Source organism: Nanorana parkeri, unplaced genomic scaffold (assembly GCF_000935625.1).
Source record: "Nanorana parkeri isolate BGI_ZX_2015 unplaced genomic scaffold, ASM93562v1 scaffold629, whole genome shotgun sequence".
NCBI classification, from domain to species: domain Eukaryota; kingdom Metazoa; phylum Chordata; class Amphibia; order Anura; family Dicroglossidae; genus Nanorana; species Nanorana parkeri.
This window is the reverse complement of record NW_017306897.1, coordinates 690,296-711,277: the sequence shown is the minus strand read 5'-3', so window position 1 is coordinate 711,277 and position 20,982 is coordinate 690,296. Positions and strand designations below refer to the sequence as shown.

Here is a 20,982-nt window from a genome sequence, read left to right as displayed (position 1 = left end):
CAGTGATCAGTCTGCTGCAGGCAGGAGGAAGCATTTCATCAGTCCCCCCTCCCCAGTGATCAGTCTGCTGCAGGCAGGATGAAGCATTTCCTCAATCTCCCTTCTCCCCCAGTAATCAGTAATCTTTTTTAACACAAATTGGAATTTTTTGTAAATGCTGCAGATATTTCTCACTATATTTGTCTGCACCAGGATAGGCGCCCCTTGTTTGTGTTTTTTCCCTATTTCTCACTACTGTTTTTACTATTTATTTTATAAACTTACAAGAACAATGAAACAAGCGGCCGAGATGGAAACATGTGAGATTTATGTACCGGTGTAAATCCCCCTCTGAACATCTGTTCTTCCAGGAGACTTTGGGCCAGTCAGATAAGAGCTCGGCGGCTCAGGGTACTGATCTCTATCGTTCTCCTTTTCCTCTCCTAGGTCTCCAGATTCCTTCAAGTCGTTCAGCTCCCTGCGGGAATCCTTCCCAGAGATTTCCGGATACTGTTACTGCGCCGATCAGCTTGGCCGCGAGCTGGCGGGAACCGGTAAGTGCTGCCAGGTTCTAGGAAACCTTGTGTTGTCCTCGGGGGACACCAAGAATCTTCTCAGCCAACCTTCGCCGAGTCTATTTTCCATTTACTGTGAAGCTTTCAGGTTTTGTTACTAAAAGGTTTTTTTTAATGCATTTTATTAAAGCAAACTTGTGCCGACAGGAATACAGAGGAATATGCTAATGCTAAATGCTAATTGCCGGCTTCCATTGGCGTTGAGACACACACCAGCCATGTGTACACGCTTATATTTTCTTTGTTCAACCTAAACAATGAAAATATAACAGATTCCTCCCTCCGCACTGAACAGCGTAGATGGATGAATCTCCCCGCTATTTCCATTGTATTCCGACAGCGGCCACCGATGGTAAACCCGAACATCATGTGATTTCAGGATGTATACAATAAATGAATCCCATCTGTGAAATGTACTTATCTATTCCCGTAGGGGTAGAGCTCCTGCTCGATGAAATCTATGACACGGTCTTCTCTACACTCACCCGTCCGCGTACATTCACCGAAACCGCCATCTATCGTATCCTACAAAGGCGTTTTCTGGGAGTACAGCTCATCACATCGGGCAAGTTCAGATGTAAGTTCTCAAATATAACTAATAAGACTGTTATTTGGGGTTTGGGGGGAGGGGGGAATTTATAATGCATTCAAAATCAGGAGTTATGGATCTCTCAATCTCTCACTGTCATACAGCACATGCCTTTTTGTGCAGTGTCAGAAAGCATGCATTCACACCATAAACAAACAAAACGCAGTATAGAAACCTATTGAAAGCAGGCCATCCATTTAGCCTAATTGAAACCATGTGACTTTAGCCAGCCAATTGTGATCCAGATTTTAGAATCAAACACAAAAAAAGCATATGTTGATAATATTCTTCTTCTTATTATCATTATACAGGATTTATATAACGCCAACAGTTTGCGCAGCGCTTTACAATATAATGTAAGACATTACAATCACAATACAATTCAAGACAAGATGGTAAGGAGGGCCCTGGCCGAAAGGGGTTTACAAACTAAAAATGCCTTTTTAATGTAACTCGCAGAGCCCAGAGGGTCCTCATGTTTGGCAGATGGGTTTGATGTAAACACAGAAGGGAAAGTGAACTGTCTACATGAATGAATGGGCAGAGAGCTTGCCTATGGTGGTGTCCTGCAGCATTGATAGGTATCCTCTGAGGGGGATATACTATCAGCAGACACAGTCACTTTACCTTGAAAGGACCCCACTAGAAAGATAGGGACACGTGAGATGACAACTGTCCAAGGTAGGATTCCTTTCACTATAGGAAGATAGCTCACTTCCTGTCAGGTCACCAAGAACCACTGGGGATACAGACAGTAACAAAAACCTTGTGAATGTTCCTGGTCTTCTGCACCGGGATACCAAAGGTGGAAGGTGAAGGTGATGGATAACAACAGTCTTTTACTGTTTTTTAAGTTTTCACAAATGTCCATAATTACATAAACCAGAATTGCTTTCACTGGGGCTATTGGTCTTCTTCTTCACAGGTCCTTCAACATGTGAGATCCAGAGGTTCACTGCATCCCAGATGGGAGATGTATATGTGCCAACATGTGATGAAGATGGTGATTTTGTGCCTGCTCAGTGCCAGGATGGTGGACAGTGTTGGTGTGTGGACCTCACAGGACGGGAGATCTATGGAACTCGTGTTGTGGGAAAGCCTCCACAATGTGGTACGGAATACAACCATAATAAAATGTGTACTTTTATCATTTCATTGTTAAAGAGAACCAGTCAGAGGTGGTCATTTGTGAAAGTCTGAATGTCCACCTTTAAGATGATGATATATAATGTATATTAACAGTGCAGCCTTACTTCACAGGGATAGATGAGTGTGCTGTTACTTTGTTGTATTCTCCCCCAGTCAGAGCACAAATATAAGCCCAGTGTCAGGCTGTGAGGCTGACCTGTCTTCTGTCTGAGCTCAGAGTTGACAACTAGGTTTTGGATTAATTTCCTACTCAGAGCCCAGATTTCCTCTTACAACCCAATACAACCCCAAATCATTATAGCGGGATAATTGGTGTTCCCCCACATTGGCGTCTGTATTCTTGTGCCACTACTGACCTCTTTCTCTGAAAATACTAGTCCCCCGGTGTCATGGTAATCCAGTTACTTCTATGCTTTATCCATTGCTGTCCCTGAACAAGTGCTCAGATCAGCATGTAGCTGATCAGTAGTCAGAGACAACCTGACAAGTACCATTTTCAGAAGGAGGCCATCAACAGAAGCTCCTTTAAGGGTCAGGGATGGAGCTGAGGAACATAGGACATAAATACTTATTTCCTATGCTCCTTAGCTCCATCTAGTGACCGTAATGCAGCATTAGACTACATTCCACACAAAAAGATAAAATACTAAGGGATTTATTCACAAGGGAGCTGAAGGATCCAGCCATAGCTTCGGCTGATCCTTTGGCTTGCTTCGGCCACCTGAACCCTTCGTAGTAGTATGCGCGTATTCTGCGCGATGCCGCTAGTAATGCACATTCGCGAAAACTTACACGTACGCGCGCAAGACTGTGCACGCGCAAGTAACGTGCACACGCATGTCCTTGGCGCCAGGCGGGCTATTTAAAGATGGCCCCTGCATCTGCACTTTGCTGAGAGATCTTCAGCTGTACTCTGCATCTGTGTTTCTGCTCCTGATACCTGTTTGACCCAGCTTGATTCTTGACTCTGCCTGCTTGCTGCCTGCCTTGTGACCTCGGTTGGTCCCTGACCATTCTTCTGCCTCCTGATCCAGTACCATTGTGCTCGCTAGTGTATGACCCGGCCTGTTCCTGACTCTGCTTCTGTCACCTGCTTTTGTACCACGTTGACTGCACGTTACCGATCTGGCTTGTGCCTGACTACACTTCAGTCTTTCACACCAGTGTCGTCTGATCTGCCATCTTCCACCAGCTGTCTCTGGCGTCCTGTTGTCAGCATCAGCACATCCAGTGTGTCCAACAGTCATACTAGCCACAGGCACTCGTGCCCCTCTCTGTCTGTACAACTACTGTTCCATCTCCAGTGGGGCTCAGACGAGAGCAGCAAGGGAAGGCCTTCGTCGTCACTTCAGGCTCATACCAAGGTACGTGACAGAAAGGCTGCTGTACGGGCTATTCACAGCAGCCCGTACAGCAGCCGAATGCAGCTGAGCCAAAGGCATATGCTTCGGCTCGACTGAGCCGAAGTGACAGCCGACCTTTCTCCACGCAAATGACAGCCGGGCGGAGCCAGCCGAGATTTAATAGCTCGCTCTGCCCAGTTGTAATGTCAGATCAGCGACCTCAAATGACCTGGGGATGCTGATCTGTCATTAAACAGTAACAACTGGGCGGAGCCGGCTGTGACATCACGGCCGGCTCTGCCCAGTTGTTATTTACTGGCCCGAGACCTTCTAGAAGATTCTAAGGGGGTGGCAAATAGGAAACAGTTGGGCGCAGCTAGCGGTGATGTCAAGCTGAAGTGAATAGCCGAACAGCGTTCGGCTCACTTAACTTCGGCTCAGTTATTCACTACAGTAGAAAAATTACTGTTGAAATCTAATTGCTGCCATGGTCAACACTACAGTTCACCATTCTCTAATTTTTACAAATCAGACCTGTTAAGTGAGTGATAAATCCAGTCTGTAACGTATTTTCTTTTTATTAGCATCTACAGACAACTACCAGGACTGCCGTGTAAAAAGGAGACAAGCTCTGTCTACTCTATTCTATGGACCAACCGGCCACTTTGCACAACAAAGTTTGTTTTTGACACAAGAGGAGGAAGCGGGAACCAAGATAAGCTTTAATTTTTGCCCATCCTACCTAGTGGAAACCTTCTCAGATTCAGGACTAGAGTTTGAACTGGCGAAAGGTCTGGGGCTTTCTCTGAAGAGCTTCATGGTTGAAATGATTACGGGGCTTTTCCAATCCAAGGAGCAGATACAGCTTGCTCTGCAATTCACCTCTAACCCTATAAGATTTCAACAGAATCTGTTTGGTGGCAAATATCTGAAGAACTTGGGCTCCTTCAACTTTACAGGAGCCATTGGCATGAAAAACAAATTCAGCTTTAGTGATTTTTTCCAGCAGATTGGCTTGACGGGAATGTACAGCGGAGGGAACTTTAAAGAGCTTGCCAAGTTATTTTCTTCTGAAGAGGATTCCTATTTGAGTCGTGACTCCAACATTTCAAAACCATTTTTTGACCTTAACCAACCTATCCTGGCTAGTTTTGGACGCACTGTAAATTTGCATGAAAACCAGAAACGAGTTGGGTCCTTTTCATCCATTATAGGACTTAAAGAGTTTTCAGTCTTACTTCGAGACATCATTTCCATGCCACCAAAAGTTGCTGAGGATGTTTTTGAGGCCGTGAAGATAATTGTGGAGTCTAAAGACTGTAGAAAAGGCAAGGAGGCTTATGTTCCAACTTGTACAAAAGAGGGCAGATATGAAGAAATTCAGTGTGGCCAGTCTGAGTGTTGGTGTGTAGATGATAAAGGACGGGAAGTTCCAGGGTCGAGGACATCGGACAAGAAACCAAAATGTCCCTCAAAGTGTGTGAAGGAACGAGAGAGTCAAATACTCTTAAGGAAAAGTCAGCCTGCTGGATCTGAATTGTTCATTCCAGCCTGTGATCAGAACGGCAAGTATAGAACAGTGCAATGTGCCGGCAAATACTGCTTTTGTGTCGATTTAGAAGGCAGGACTATTCAAGGAACTCAGAAACTGTCTGGAGAAAATATTCAATGTAAGTTTCAAGATTTAGTTTCTTTGTATATTGTAAAGATACTTAAATTGTAACCAGCTCTATACATTTAAGGAGCATGGAGCCTTACCAGAGCATTTTAAAGACGTGCGGTCTTCAATTGGGCTGTAACACTTGTGTCATGGGCATAACATTATGGTAACTGGATTATGGCAATTGGTTAACCCATAAGGGTTCAAAAGCCAGATAATTCGCTAGCATTATTTGTTTTCAAGAATGTTCAGCACGTTTTCATGATTTGGTACCACTAGGCAATCCATGACCTAAAGAACATAAAAGACAGCAAAATAAATACTTCATGATCAGTTAAACAAAATTATACTTATATTGGACTTTGAACCTGACTTACCAGTCACTTTTATGCCTTCGGTTCTCCTGCCACTCCTTCTGCAGTCACTTCTCTTCTTCCATGTGGTCGTCTTGTTCAAATTGCCATAAGAAGTCAGCTATCTCTTCCTGGTTCATCTAGTTGTCATGTAATGACACAGCAACAGATCTCATGCATACATAAGATAAGATCTTTCCCTGTCCAATTTTATTTACATACAGAAGTGCATACCTGCTATGTTTTGACTCTGGAACAAAGCCTCCTGAGTATTGTCACAATGACTAACCAGGAGGCTACGGGAAAGATTCACTTACATCCCTGGCACCTAGGCTAAGACCCTGGAGGTCAGGGAAGATGAGAGTACTTTACACCTTCTGAAGTATTTGTGCTTGAGTTTTTAAACAAGCAATTGGGAATTATGTAGATGAGAGAAAGTGTAATCTTGCTGAAAGGTCCACCATAACTGGTTTTATCGTATACTCATTTATATGGATCTATACGGATATATATATATACAACACCTACAAGATCATAAAGTGTAGAGTTAAAATGCATAGAGAGATTTGAGTTTAAAAGCTGGACATTTGGGAACTATTATTAAGCTCTCACAAGCAGGGCCCTCCTGCCTCCTGTACTGAAATTGTATTGTTAACTGTACTGTCTCCCTTAATTTTGTAAAGCGCTGCACAAACTGTTATATAAATCCTGTATAATAATAATTATTATAGTGAACATATATAACTTTGTCTTTCTTTTCCAGGCCCGAGTTATTGTCAGTTGACCGCCAGCAATGCCTTTATTCAAGCAGCAAGCAGCCTGCTATCTGGTTCTTCAGAACTTCCTGAGCTTTCCCGAGTTTACTTCCCCCAGTGTACCCTTAGTGGTGAATGGAGCACTGTGCAGTGCAGTGGGCCCACCGAACAAGCCTTTGAGTTTTATGAGAGATGGACAAGACTAAATGCCAACATCTCTTTTCTTGAAACTCTCAGCATACTGCTCAAATATAAAGAGTCGACTTCACAGAGTTTTTCTAACTTTCTACAAAAACTCTATGACCAAGGACATCAGAATGTCTTCCCTGTGCTCTCAAAGTACGTTCGTTTTAGTGATCTTCCAGAAGACATTCTGTCTGGGAATATAACAACAGTGTCATCAGAAAACCTACTGCTCAACCCGTATATTTTTTGGAGATTGTTAGCAGGTAGTTTGAGTACCTATCCAGGTCCATACAGTGATTTCTCCTCACCCCTTGGCCACATTGAGCAGCGTAGCTGTTGGTGTGTTGATCTTGATGGACAGAAAATTCCTGGAATGGAAATTGTGTCAAAGAAGGTTCCAAAATGTAAGTTGGAGATTTTTCTTTATTGTATGCCAGCTGCATTACAACCCAGTATAAACAAAAATATAATACTTGTATTCTTTGGTGCAGAATATCATAAAGAAAAAAATGTATACAACATTATAGATTGTAGTTAAAAAGCCTTAAAACAATTCAAGGAACTCATAATATAAGGCAATTTTTGTATATGATCGTACATTGAAATTTGATAGTCATAACCTTGGAATATGACTTCTGCTACTGCTATTTGTAGGAGTAGAGTAACTAAGTAGTGCCAACTTTAGGTGGTAAATGTGGGGTATGGCAATAGAAAATGTTAGGACAACATCCTAAGAGGCCAAATGTGACCTTTCATCACAGGTGATGGTTTTGTCATTTTAAAGTTGTGGTGGGGTTTAGGGTTCACATCGGTTCCTGCCCTCAATGAGCTTACCATCTATGGTCCCTATCTCACATACACATACTAGGGCCAAATTACACATGAGCCAATTAACCTACCAGCATGGGTTTTGCACATGCACCGTGTCCTGGCTGGATTTCAAACCATTGAACCCAATGCTTCAAGGCAGAAAAACTAACCGCTAAGCCATTGTGCTGCCTTGAAATGTGGTGCTAGCATTCCAGCATGAACTCCTCTACAACCTCCCAGCCTGAGCTCCATTGCTTACCTGTCTATGATATGAGTTTTGTGTTTCTGCAGGTCCCGGAACTTGTGAACTGGCCAGAATGAAGTCCCAGCAGTTCGTGGAGGAGGCAAATAACATAATTGCTGCTTCCAATGTTACCCATCTTCCCCTGGGGCACAGCTTCTTACTGGCAAATGGAATACGACTGTCAGAGAGGGATCTGATGTATACAGAGGAACAGAAATCTGGGATTGCGCTTTCTGAAAGTTTCTTGGGGAAGGACATGTACGCCATACAGCTGGCGGCATACTCAAGTATGTATAGGGTCATATTAGTATTATTTTTATTAAGGTATATGGTGCCCACTTCCTCCACAGTGTTAGGGCATATCAGGGATATAATATCCCTCATTCCTTATTATTGAGAGGATGTCACTTCCTTTGCTCCCGAGGAAGTCCTCAAGAAGTGAATGGTGGTGGTGGAGGGGGGGTTGCCTGTTTGTACTTTTATAAAGAGCAAAATAGAAAACCAGTTGAAGCCCAGCTTGTCTGTAACAGTCAGAGAACCAAAGGTGGGATGGTATGAAACTGTTTGTGGCACACATAGATTGATGATCTGTATTGTAACTCAGCCTGTTTTACCTATCATGCAGCTTTGAAGTTCTTCCAGGAAAGCCGATTTGGTAGCACAGAGACTGTGCGGCTGTCTTATGCCCCATATATGCCTCAGTGTGATGGAATTGGAAATTGGAACCCTGTTCAGTTTTATCAAGGAACTGGTGAGAAGATGCTGACTGTTCTCTAGGCTTGTGTCTAAACTATTGAAGATGCCTGGTGGAAAAGGAGGAGGAGAACATGAAGAAAGCGAGGGAAGGAAAGGAGGGGAACAGGGGCAAGGGGGATTTCAACATTAGTCACCTGACAGTGCCCATTCATAATCACAAATGTTGGTACCATAACAGACACTGGGAAGCCAATGCAGGAGTACAGATCCCTTGGGCCCATGTTAGCAAAGTGAGAGCCTTTTGTGCCAGGGACAGAATTTGCTTCTGCTGGGCCTTAGGCGCATCTTCCTCCCTTTCCTCTGAATGATGCCTGACTTGGGTCTCCGCATCATCCTTGTTAAAAATATACACCCCTCCACACAGCCAAGTGCCATTATGGGATGGTAGCATTCATGAGATCTTTGTAGAACTCAGTGAGCTTAGTGAAGTATGAGAGTTATACTTTACAAAATTGACTATGGTGCCAGCTGTAGATGTGCTTACGAGGGCTCTGGTATGAAGACCAAGATTAAAGTAGCTTTATCATATGTACTGTATCTATTGCTCACTCATGTTATCATGTCCTTTGAATTTCAATAGACAATAATGCCCTCTAAAAATGCATATTTACATTGGATAGTTCCTACACCCACTGGCTTCCTATATGTTTCAGAAACTCAATGACTATGTACACTGTATGCTTGAGCTCATGGCTCTGCCCATTCTATGGCCATTGGAAGCCAGGGAAATGGCATCCTATCCTTCCTGCTGCATTCAGCACAATGTCAAATAAATAAATAAATAAATAGAGGATCCATTAGCAGTAGGGTGACATATCTTGTAAAGGCCAACGTAGGCACAGAGATCTTACCGCCTGTGAAATATAAGAACCCAGCATGTGATTCCAACCATCTACGTCCAAAACTGAATTTCTTGTGGAAGGAAGGAGGTTTTGCAATGTTCAGCTTGGAAAGCTGTGGCTTAGCATTTGCGCATACAGCCCTTTATCTTCCACCTGGGAGGGTCATTTGGTATATCAATAGAATGGCAGCATTTAATAGGGTGCTCACAGCCTCCAATCAGAGAATGAAGATGATAGAAAATCATGGCTAATAGATTTTGTTTCCCCAGGTCACTATTGGTGTGTGGATAATGAAGGAAGCTACCTTGATGGGACCCTGGCATCACGGACTACTGGCCCCCCACAGTGTAAGTCTCTTAGTCTAGCGAACTCATGTATTTTCGACTATAGTATTATGTGGAGGAATAAAGTGACAGCAAAACCCACTTGAAACAGACCTATAAGCAGAAAGCAAAGCCATCCTAACATTCATGGCTCTCCAGTTACTATTGTGGAATATTGTGGCTTCTGCTGAGTCTTCCGTATCCAGCAAGAGTGGCCATTGCCATTTGAAATCAGCATCATTCATGGGGTCATTGCCCATTTAGATTGCCCAGTTAAATTTTAACATCAGCTTTATGTGTTTCCTCTATTTTTCTAATTTGTAATAACCTGGTGTTAACTACACTTTTAAAGGACACCTGTACTCAGAAAGCATGGGGGTTGATACTGCTATCCACCTCTTCTTAAAATAGTTACCTGGCTGCCAAAATCACCTTTCCGGAAATATAGACTTGTTTTAGGCCAGTGACTCAGAATGTATTGAATCCAACCAGCTTGGCCAGAACAGCAAGATCAAATATAATGTAGGTCAGAAGGGGTCAACTGCACCAGTGGCGTCACAAGAGGGTCGCGGGGGGTGCGGCCCGCACCCGGGTGACACCATTGGAGGAGTGACACCAAAATGACTGACAGTCATTTTGGTGTCACCCCCTCTAAAAAGTCGGCACTCGGTTATGGACCGAGAGCCTGACAGTGTCAGGAGAGAGGCGGCATACCACATCCCGTCAGGTGAACGTCCCCTCCTCTCTCTGCCGACGTCCATCACCAAGATGGCCGCCGGCAGGTGTCAATTAGACAGCCGCACATGCGCAATGATGTAATCACGCATTCCCGTGGTGGCGTCATGGTGGGCTGTCACCCGGTCTCCGCATCCAGCCTCGGGACGCCCCTGAACTGCACGTCAAAAAGAAGTCAACTTCAGGTCAAATATACCTTTTAATAATTTGTAAATGGTCTCAGAAGTGTCTCAAACTGATGTCAAATGCAAGCTGAATGTACCTAAAAGCAAGCTGCATTTGTTCATTGACACAAGCCCTAGGCAGGTAGAATAAGCGCTTGTGCACACAGTCATTGTTGGCATGTGTTTGATGTGCATTGAAATACATGTCGAATGCAGGTCAGTAGATTCAGTAGATTCCCATTTACCTTAGTAGTTTAGGGATTACAGATCTGAGGGTGCGTTTGTCCTCCTTTGCGTTGCATTTCTCTGATCTCATCATGTCCTACTGGTGTTGTTGTTGCATTGCAGGCAAAGCAGGTCAAACACAACCTTTTACTTTCAAACAAATGTATTTAAGGTGTGCTTTGTTCAAATGTAAAAGCCAGCATTTGACAGCAACCCACAGTGCTGGGTAACAGTGCTTTGTATAATGTTCGCTTTGTAATTACACCTCCTGGTAACTGCAAAGTTCATTACCCAAAGGGAATGGTGGGTACAACAAAGCTCTATGAATAAAATAATAAGCTTAGCAGTAATATGTCATCCAGAAATCTTTCTGTTCAGTAAATGGTTTAATGGTTGCGAATACAAAGTTATATATGTAAACCTGCTTTCTCTGTAGGCCAAACATCATGTCAACGAGCTCAAACAAAAGCATTGATCTCCAGTTGGCTGCCAAGGAAATCTGCTGCTGTTGGTACTGACCCATCTGAAGGATTTATACCAAAGTGCACAGAGGTAACCTAATGCATAATGATTCTCATACAAAGTCTGATCAGATTAGAATTTTCTCCTCCCTCAGTTCAGAGTGGAAGCATGAGTGACTGGACATGCACGTTTCAAGGTTGCAATGTCATGCCTCTACTTGTATATCAAATGCACTTCAAAAATATTATTCATGGGACCAAATTGTAACCAACTGCCAGCTAACCTGAATAGGCATTAAGGCCCGGTTCACACCTGAGCGTTTTACCGCGCGTAGGTGAAAACCCATGTTTACCTATGGGCATGGTTCTCACCTGCGCGTTTTACCGCGTGTACGATCGCGCGGTAAAACGCCATACACCCAAAGAAGTACAGGAGCTTCTTTGGGGCGTATATTAACGCGCGTATCCCGCTGTATCCATCAGGATACAGCCGGATACCCCCTCGAAAACTCGCGTTTTCCACGCGTTTCGTTTACCGCAAATCGCGGTGAAACGCGCGGCAAACGCGAGTTTCCAATACGCTAAGGTGTGAACCCAGCGTAAAGGAGAACTATGGAGTTAAGGCTTTTTCCCATAGTTCTCCTTAGGGTAACGGTAGGACACAAACTCCCGTCACCCTCCTGTCACACTAGGCTCAGTATACCGCGAGCTGAAGGGGGAATCCAGCCCCTCCCCTGTCACGGCAGAGAGCCGTGACAGGATCGAGAGGTGAGCGAACACCGGTATATGTTCGCTCACCTCCCGATCTACTGAGCCGACCTGTGACAGTCTCATTGTCACAGGTCGGCTAGAACTATGAGGTGAGTGAAAAGCACTCACCTCATAGTTCTCCTTTAAGCCCTATAGTTAGTTCCTGCATATGCCGCTGAAAACTAAATAACAACCATGGAAGCTGCGGAAAAATTCGGTTCAGATATTTCGTTATCTCGGGATTCAGATCCGAAATTCAATTCAGTTCGGGTTTCAGATTCGGACAAAGTCCGAATTTTTGTTAGTTTCGGATGAGTTTATGAATATTCGTTGCGAATACCACAGAAAACCATATACAGATATTAATACCGATAGCTGAATCTCCTAGACCCAAATGGCATTCAGGATCTGAATTTCCGAATTGCATTCGGGTGCTCCCGAATGCCAATTGGGTCTGGGAGTCTCAGCTTTAATAATATATGTATATGGCTCCCAGACCGGAATGGCATGCAATTCAGAAGTTCCGATCCCAAATGCCATTGGGGTCTGGGAGTCCTATACATATATTATTAAAGCTGAGACTCCCAGACCCGATTGGCATTCGGGAGCTCCCGAATGCAATTCGGAAATTCAGATCCTGAATACCATTCGGTCTAGGAGATTTACCTTTAGTATTGTATATACTGTATATGGCTCCCATGTTGCCGTAACGGAAATTCGTATTAAGACCCATTCGGATGCATTAAACAGAAAAACACATCTGATTGGCCAGAAAAGTCACATGTCCGATTCAGGGCGGGATCCGAAATTCAGAAACAGAAATTCGGATTCAGACACATTCGGATGCATTGGGATTCGGAAATTCAGATGTGTCCGAATGTCCAAATTTCTGAAAATCCGTCTGAATTTTGATTCTGAACGAAACGAATCGCACATGTTTACTAGATAAGTAACCTATAAAGAGTGCAGCAGAGGCTCAGTATACAGTGACATTTCTGGCAGGTATTTTTTGCACTTTTTGAATAAATTTAATGAAATGCTTATAATGGTATACAGTATGTAACAGACAAAAAGGAACAACACTGCAATAACATAAACTACTCACCCGGTAATTACTTAGAGATGTAGCAATGAGGGAAAATAGAGCACAATAATACAGATGAATTAATTTGTTGCAGTGCCTGGATCCTGATCCCGCGAAACTGCAGCAGACACATAGTAGTTCTTAAGCCTTGGACACCTGTTATGATCTTTTTTAGATAATTTTATAGTTCAACATAAAAGCACATGTGAAATGTCCACATATAAGGAGAAAATCACTGTATATGGGCAAAGTCTACAATATCACTCAATATGGCAGCAGCTCTCATTGGTGTAGTGCAGGTGTCGCTGTTGAAATCCCCAGCTACTTTTCTTTTTTGATAATTTTACATTGATCTTAGTGGCTGCCATTTTTGCTTTATAGCAGCAGACCTGGGATACTTCAAGGGGTTTCCCTGCTCATCAGAGGAGGCTTCACATATGGCTCCTGAAGTTTACTTGGTCGTACCACGGCATGTCCTCATATATCATTGAAACAGCGCCGGGGCACCCATACAAGTGAAGCCAATAGAACTGCGTTCTGCTGCTCCTCTCTTGGTTCTTGTGGTTTGCTGGCCTCTGTCACGAGGGAACGCCAGTCTGCTGGTCCCATCTTGGCTCCTGTTGTTTGCTGGCCTCTTGTTGTCACAAGGGAACCTCAGTCTGCTGGTTCCCTCTTGGCTCTTGTGGTTTGTTGACCTCTTGTTGCCCAAGGGAACGTCAGTCTGCTGGTCCCCTCTTGGCTCTTGTGTACAGAAAGGGCACCTCCCTGAAATGAGACGGGAACCTCCCTGAAATAAGGTTTTGCAGGTTGGGATGTCTGGGTTTCTTGACCTCTTGTTGTCACAAGGGAACCTCAGTCTGCTGGTCCCCTCTTGGCTGCTGTTTCTTGCTGGTCTCTTTTTGCCCCAAGGGAACATCCGCCTGCTGGTCCCCTTTTTGCTCCTGTGGTTTGCTGGCCTCTTACATCATGCAGGAAGTGAGGAGGTTTATGATTGATTGTGAACAAACTTCTTAATGAGCTGCTCAACTTTTGGTCTGGTGGATAGTTGTGAGAACATTCCTTCAAAGCTCCGTTAAGTGGTGGGACAGAAGACAGGCAGTTATTTCCTCAATTCTCTTCCTCTTTTGGCTATTGCAAAAATATATAATTTTGGAAGATTTCTTACATTTAATTTGGGTTGGCAATGTAACAGTATTGTACCAGCCTGGCCAGTAAGCAATAGGACCTATTGCGAATGTTATTAATAGGAAAGAGGTCACAAGGCTGGTATGTCCTCCCAGAAAAGGTAGCTGCCTTATACTCCATGGGATTCATTTATAGGTTTTACATGGCAGAGGTGCCCCTAGATGGCGCTGACGAGTATGGGAAATTCCGGCAGAACGTTTATAAATGACCCCCCTTGTGTTGGTTTAATCTGAAATAATGGCATGGCTCTATTTCAGGCTGGACAGTATGTTTCTTTACAAAGATCAGACACGGATTTCTGGTGTGTGAGCCCGGTGAGTGGTGAAGTTATCCCAAAAGATGTAAACACCGCGGAGAACATAAATTGTAAGTGTTAGAATATTTTTCTTTGAGAAGATTAAGACGTGACATAAATATTATGGGGCTGATTTATACATTTCCCACCCGCGTATAGCTGAGCGAATGCCGCTCACACTGTGTTACTGCCACTAGATGGAGCCAAGGAGCATAGGAAATTCCTATTCTTCTTGGCTCCATCTAGGGGCTGCAATGTCATGTGAGCGGTATTTGCTCAGCTATTCCCTGGGCAGAAGATTTATAAGGGCTAGTTCACACCAGCCACAGTGCGTTCTGGCCCGATTGTGGCCAGAACGCCCTGAACCGCATAGTGGCCAGCTCACTTTTTTGTGGGGCGGTAGGGGGCATGGCGTAGCCACGCCTTCTGACCACAATGCGATCGGCCATACGGGAACGCAAGGCACATCAATGCCTGCGGTCGGGTCAAGTGCTGCAAGCTCTGTTCTTTCTGACTGGACCGGAACACACAGGCATTGATGTGTCACGCGTTCCTGCATTGCGGCCGGAGGGCGTGGCTATGGTGCCATTCACTTCAATGCACCGCCACACCCCCTCCCGCCCCACAACAAAGCCAGCTGGCCGCAATGCGATCCAGTGCGTTCCGGCCAGAATTGGACCGGAACGCACTGTGGCTAATGTGAACTAGCCCTTAAATCAGTCCCAATGAACACATGAAAAAGTCTAAAATCAAAAACAAAATATAAAAATATAGTAGTAGCTTCCATTTCTTTAGATGTGGTGGCTGCACTCGTTTTCTTTATTCAGGCTCAGTAAATTTTCTGCAAGTACAGAAAAATGTCAGTCTATCCTGCTAGAAAATCCAATGTCCTTTTGACTTCCTGTGCACTGAACTGAAATCCCAAACATTGTTATCAGCCTTTCACAGTTGTCTTCTGTGAACTACAGTGCACCCCTCTATGCTATAGAGATGAAGAGAGGAGGAGGTGTTCTATTGTTAGGGTGACAACCCTGCTCATTCATAGAGTACAGTGAGTACGCGTTGTCACCATAGGACAGGAAGTGTGTTACTGGCAGGATCACCAGGCAAAAATGCGGCCATTAGATCTAAGGATGAAAAAGTTAAAATGTTTTGCATTATTGTTTTTGTTCTTAGATATTCCTTAAAACATTATTCCATGTCACCTCCAGGTTCAAGCCTTTGCACTGTATTTCCTGGAGATAATTCAGAAGGTGAAGGGATCGGTCTTGCTTGCAGTAGGGATGGAACCCAGTCCCGGGAGCAGTGTGACCGGGATAACAATGTGTGTTATTGTCTATTCCCAACTACCGAAGAGGCTGCTGGGACTCGGGTCACCCTGGCGGAAAGGTCAGCCTCCTCGTGCCAGGGTATGTACTAATCACCTACATCGGATCCCCAAATAATATAATATCCAGATTTGTTGTTTACCTTCTAGAACAGCCTTTCTCCACCGGTGTGCCGTGGCACTTCGGGGTGCCTTCTGGCTTCCTCAGGGGTGCCTCAGCATTCCCGATGGTAGGACTCTGATGTAAAGGGAGTATTTTGATGTAAAAGGGGGATTACAATATGAAAGGGGGGCTCTAATATAAAGTGGTCCTGATATAGAGGGGTGCTTCTAATGTAAAGGGGGGATAGTGATGTGAATGGGGCTACTGATGTGAAGGGGGCTCCTGATGTGTGGGAGGGCTTCTGATGTGAAGGTGGGCCTCTGGTGTGAAAGGAGGGATACTCTGATGTAAAAGGAGGGAGCTTCTATTATAGAGGGTGGATACTGATGTGAAGGGGGCTTCTAATTGAATGTGGGGTTCCTGATGTGAAGGTGGGGTTCCTGATGTGTGTGTGTGTGTATGTGGGGGGGGGGGCTTCTGATGTGAAGGGGGGCTTCTGATGTGAATGGAGGGCTTTTGATGCAAAGGGGGGCTCTTGATGTGAAAGGAGGTATACCCTGATGTAAAAGGAGGGAGCTTCTAATATAAAGAGGGGCTACTGATGTGAAGGCGAGATTTCTGATGTGAAGGGGGGCTTCTAATTGGAAGGGGGGCTCCTGATGTGGAGGTATACCCTGATGTGAAAGGAGGAGCTTCTAATGTAAAGGGGGACTCTGATGTTAAAGGGAGGATTCTGATGTGAACAGAGGGGTACTCTGATGTAAAGGAGGGCTCATGATTTTAAGGAAGGACTTTGATGCAAAGGATGAAACCCCACTTTTTTTGTGTGTTTTTGCCTGGAGGTCTCCCCCTTAAATTGTAGACTGGGGTGCCTTCAGATTTTGCAAACTTTTTAGGGGTGTTGTAAGTGAAAAAATGTTGAGATACACTGCTTTAGAACAAGGATAGATAACAATAACTCAATAAGTCATTCTCCCTAAAAAGCACATATAGCCGTAAGAGTAGGGAAGGGTTTAAACCACTATCAGTTTATTTTTTAGCTGTCTGTATCCCATTGGGGAGATTTCCTTTCACTTCCTGTCTGGGAGACACAGCAGGAAATAAGAGGACATTTCTGCGTTCGATAGTTGTCACCAGAACATTTGTTCCCATTGGATCATTCTGCTACTACAACTCAAAATGTTGGATGTTCCCTGACTATCATCCCCGTGACATGGACTAGCAGGGCAAAAAAAGGGGCGTGGGGCATTGCAAGACTCTGGGAGCCACAGGCATGACTTGCAGAGGCATGATGGAATTTATGAGCAAGAGTACTTAGGTTGCGTACCACTGGTCTAAACCTTCCCCATTTTATCCAAAACTAAAAACAAAACAAAATAGCTTTTGTCTTTACATCCACAGTGACATTTGCTGACATAAGACACTGGCCACACAGGGAGGGCATTGTTTTTAATGAGTTGGGTAGACTTATAGACTTGCACTGTAAAGCCGGCCATACACCTTACAATTATCTGCAGATTTTCTGTGGTCAGATGGAAAAGGTGCAACAGATTCCTCCGTCTACACTTAAAGGAGAACTATGAGATGAGTGATTTCCACTCACCTCATAGTTCTAGCCGACCTGTGACAATGAGACTGTCACAGGTCGGCTCAGTAGATCGGGAGGTGAGAGAACACATACCAGGTTCCCTCACCTCTCGATCCTGTCGCGGCTCTCTGCCGTGAAAGGGGGAGGGGCTGGATTCCCCTCTCCCCGCTCCGATCCTCCAGCGCTGACTGGCGGAACGGATGGGGGAGGGGCGGGTACAGCTGGCTCTGCCTCTAGATAGGCAGAGCCAGCGGTCACTCACGCAGCTGGGCGGATCTCGACGTCCATGTCGGGATCCGCTCCGGCTGCGGCGTCTCAGTATACTGAGCTTAGGGTAACGGGAGGACGCTAGTTTGTGTCCTTCCGTTACCCTAAGGAGAACTATGGGGGAAAAAACTGACCCCATAGTTCTCCTTTAACTGTGTGGATGGAGGAATCTCCACCTGGGCCAATCTGTTACACTTTTCCATCTGACCACAGATCATCTGCAGATAATTGTAAGGTGTATGGGCACCTTTAGAAGGAGCAGTAAAGCACAACTGTTGTGTAAGGTTGCAAAGAGGGAGGCATGTGTAAAGAACAAATATATCTGTCCCCATGTGCACATATAATTATAACATACATGTTCATAGAAATACTGTAAGGGTTTTAAACCATTAGCTCATATTGATAACATTATGTACATTAAGCTGCTCTATTTCCCTTCACATGTGGCTGTTGTTTGGTTTAGATACCATTCCTAACAAAGTGTTTCCTCTTGTCGCTAGCCCCGGTGTGTGCACTTCCATTCGGCTTACAGGAAATCAAACACGGATCTCTATTCTGTTCGGTGCTTCTGGAGTCCGGGAAGAAGGTGCAGAAATGTCAGCTTGTGTGTCAGGAGGGCTACACCAATCTGTTCTCCACTTCCACATTCACATGTGACCCGAATTCCCGTCTCTGGGTACCCCAGTCACTGCACAGTCAGCCCTGCCAAAGTAAGGAGTCTATTGATCCTGTACCAAAGGGGGGAAATATGATGGCTCGGGGGCAATTTTATTTATTAATAAATTAATACATTTTATTATAATTTTTTACATTTGTAAGTTTTTAAAGTTTCAAATTTTTTCTAATTAATTATTTTATTTAATTATCATTTTTAGAATTGTTTTACATTTGTAAAATGTAAAAGAAACCTTTCTTTTTACATTTGTAAAAATTATTTTCTTTTTTCGAATTCATTAATTTATTTTCTTTTAATTTTTTAGACTTTTTTGTACATCTGCACGTTTTTAATATTACTTATTTTTCGATTGAATTCATTTCATTATAATTTTAACATTTGCAAGTTTTTAAAGTTTCTATTCAGTTTCTATTTATATATATTTCACAAATAAACATTCAAGACACATTACACCCATGACACAGGATTCCCAGAGCACTAGGGAGAGAGAGAGTGCAGCAGAAGTTGTTTTCTTTCTGACTTACTGTCTCTGAGCTCTGTATGACGCCACTTGGAGGTGGGCAGGGAAGGTGTGTGTGTGTGTGTGGGGGGTCATGATTTAAGGTCATTAAAGTATAACTGAAGCCCAAACCTTTCTTTTTAGTTTTGGATGGAGCAGAGAGCGATTAGAACACCTTTTAGGTTTTTATTGCTGTCTGTGTCCCCCTTAGGGAGATTCACCCTCTCCCTTTGTCCTGGTATCTTTGTGATAAGTGGAAGAACAGGAATAGATGTGACATCTTCCAATGGGGACACTAGTTCTGGTGACCGTTCTGACAACCAGAAATTTCCCTCACTTTGGAGGGAATTCCTCTCGCTTACTGTTGTGGCTATCAGACAGGAAGTGAAGGAAAATCTCCCAAATAGGATGCAGATGGATCATAACCCTCCCTCACTCTATCCAAAACTTAAAAAAAAGTTTTGTCTTCAGTTTTACTTTAAGTTATGTGTGTTCATTTTAGCTTGAGCTATTTGGCTCTGTTAACATTTGTTAAAAAAATGGGGGGGGGGGGGGGTTTATCAAAACTGGAGCAGGCAGAATCTGGAGCAGTCGCCCATGGCAACCAATCGGCTTCTCTCGTCAGTTTGTTCAGTTAATATTTGAAAATGAAAGAGAGAAGCTGATTGGTTGCCGTGCACAGCTGCTCCAGATTTTGTCTGCTCCAGTTTTGATAAATTCCCCTCGAGGTGTTTTCTCTGTTGTCTGGATAATTAAATATAAAACATTCATACGTAATATTTGGTTTTAATTTGAAAAATATATATATATTTTTCTATCAAATACTATACCTTCCCTTAAAAATCTGAGCATTGATGCAGATTCTTCTGTGCGGTTACTATGACCTACCTTGCGTATCCTGGGGCAAAGATTTTGACAACATACAGATGTTAAAAAAGCCTAACCATTCAGCTAGACCAGGGGTGGGCAACTCCGGGCCTCCAGCTGCTGTGGAACCACAAGTTCCATGAGGCATTGCAAGATTGACAGTTACAGACATGACTCCCAGAGGCAGAGGCATGTTGGGATTTGTAAAAGCAAAGCTGGCGGCCCAAAGTTGCCCATCCCTGAGCTATACAGTTGTTCATCAATTGCTTTATTATCTTAATTGACAGATTTAATTCGCTTGGCTTATGTCGGAAAGATAATGTGAAATGATGGTCACGGAGTTGGCTACAAATGTGATATTTTCTGTCACAGCCAACACAGTTTTGTGTGGGCTGTACCATTGGTCATGGTCCTCCTAGCACTTGTTAATGATCATTATGATACAAATCGGTCATTGTGTTTTCAGGGGTGAAGCCGTTCAGTATGGTCCGGACTCAGGCTTGGTTCCAGCTCTTGCTCCCCGCTGGTAAAATGTGTACCGAGGACTACTTGGGATTATTAGAAGCATTTCGAACCTTCATATTAGACGATCTGAGGGCCAGAGGACTCTGTCATATTCAGGTAGAATGTCTGCTCTTCCTCTACAGGAATAACGCTAAAAAAAAAATCCGGTGTGGGGTCCCCCTCCCGATCCATACCAGACCCTTTAGGTTTGGTAAGAATGTTAGGAGGGACCCCAAGTTAAAAATAAAAAAAAAAGTGCAATGGCTGTTGGGGGGCAACAGCCATACCAGGCCCTTTAATTCCCTTAATCCGAGCACAGGCCTGCCAGGGCAGGAAAGGAGGGGGGGACAAGCAAGCCCCCTCCCCCCACCCTCCCTGTGCCATACCAGGCCACATGCCCTCAGTACTGGGAGGGTGCTTTTCCACTGCCCCCCCCTGGAAAGCAAATTGTCCCCATGCAGATGAGGGCAAGGACCTCTTCTGCCACAACCCAGGCCTAGTGGTTGTGGGGATCTGCGGGCAGGAGGGCTTATTTGCATTGGGGTACCACCTTTAATAAAGGGGGCAGCCAAATACGTCGGGATTGTCAGATGAACGGATGATCCGACACTCCCGGCGCAGAAACTGGGGCCCGTCGGCCGCTGGATACCGATCCGGTGGCCGGCAAGTCCCACAGTCCCACCATCTA

General features: G+C 44.3%; 1 protein-coding gene across 1 annotated transcript in view; it reads left to right on the top strand.

The window, feature by feature from the left end:
* Positions 1–20,982, top strand: part of TG (thyroglobulin) — a 197,196-nt gene that overhangs the window by 10,711 nt on the left and 165,503 nt on the right. Inside the window, exons 6-19 of the mRNA XM_018563072.1 lie at positions 427–533; positions 988–1,131; positions 2,069–2,254; positions 4,229–5,305; positions 6,412–6,993; positions 7,691–7,930; positions 8,269–8,394; positions 9,511–9,588; positions 11,125–11,240; positions 14,426–14,534; positions 15,675–15,852; positions 15,941–16,020; positions 18,249–18,458; positions 20,257–20,411. Coding sequence (XP_018418574.1) covers positions 427–533; positions 988–1,131; positions 2,069–2,254; positions 4,229–5,305; positions 6,412–6,993; positions 7,691–7,930; positions 8,269–8,394; positions 9,511–9,588; positions 11,125–11,240; positions 14,426–14,534; positions 15,675–15,852; positions 15,941–16,020; positions 18,249–18,458; positions 20,257–20,411 — 3,388 coding nt within the window. The remainder of the gene's footprint in view (positions 1–426; positions 534–987; positions 1,132–2,068; positions 2,255–4,228; positions 5,306–6,411; positions 6,994–7,690; positions 7,931–8,268; positions 8,395–9,510; positions 9,589–11,124; positions 11,241–14,425; positions 14,535–15,674; positions 15,853–15,940; positions 16,021–18,248; positions 18,459–20,256; positions 20,412–20,982) is intronic.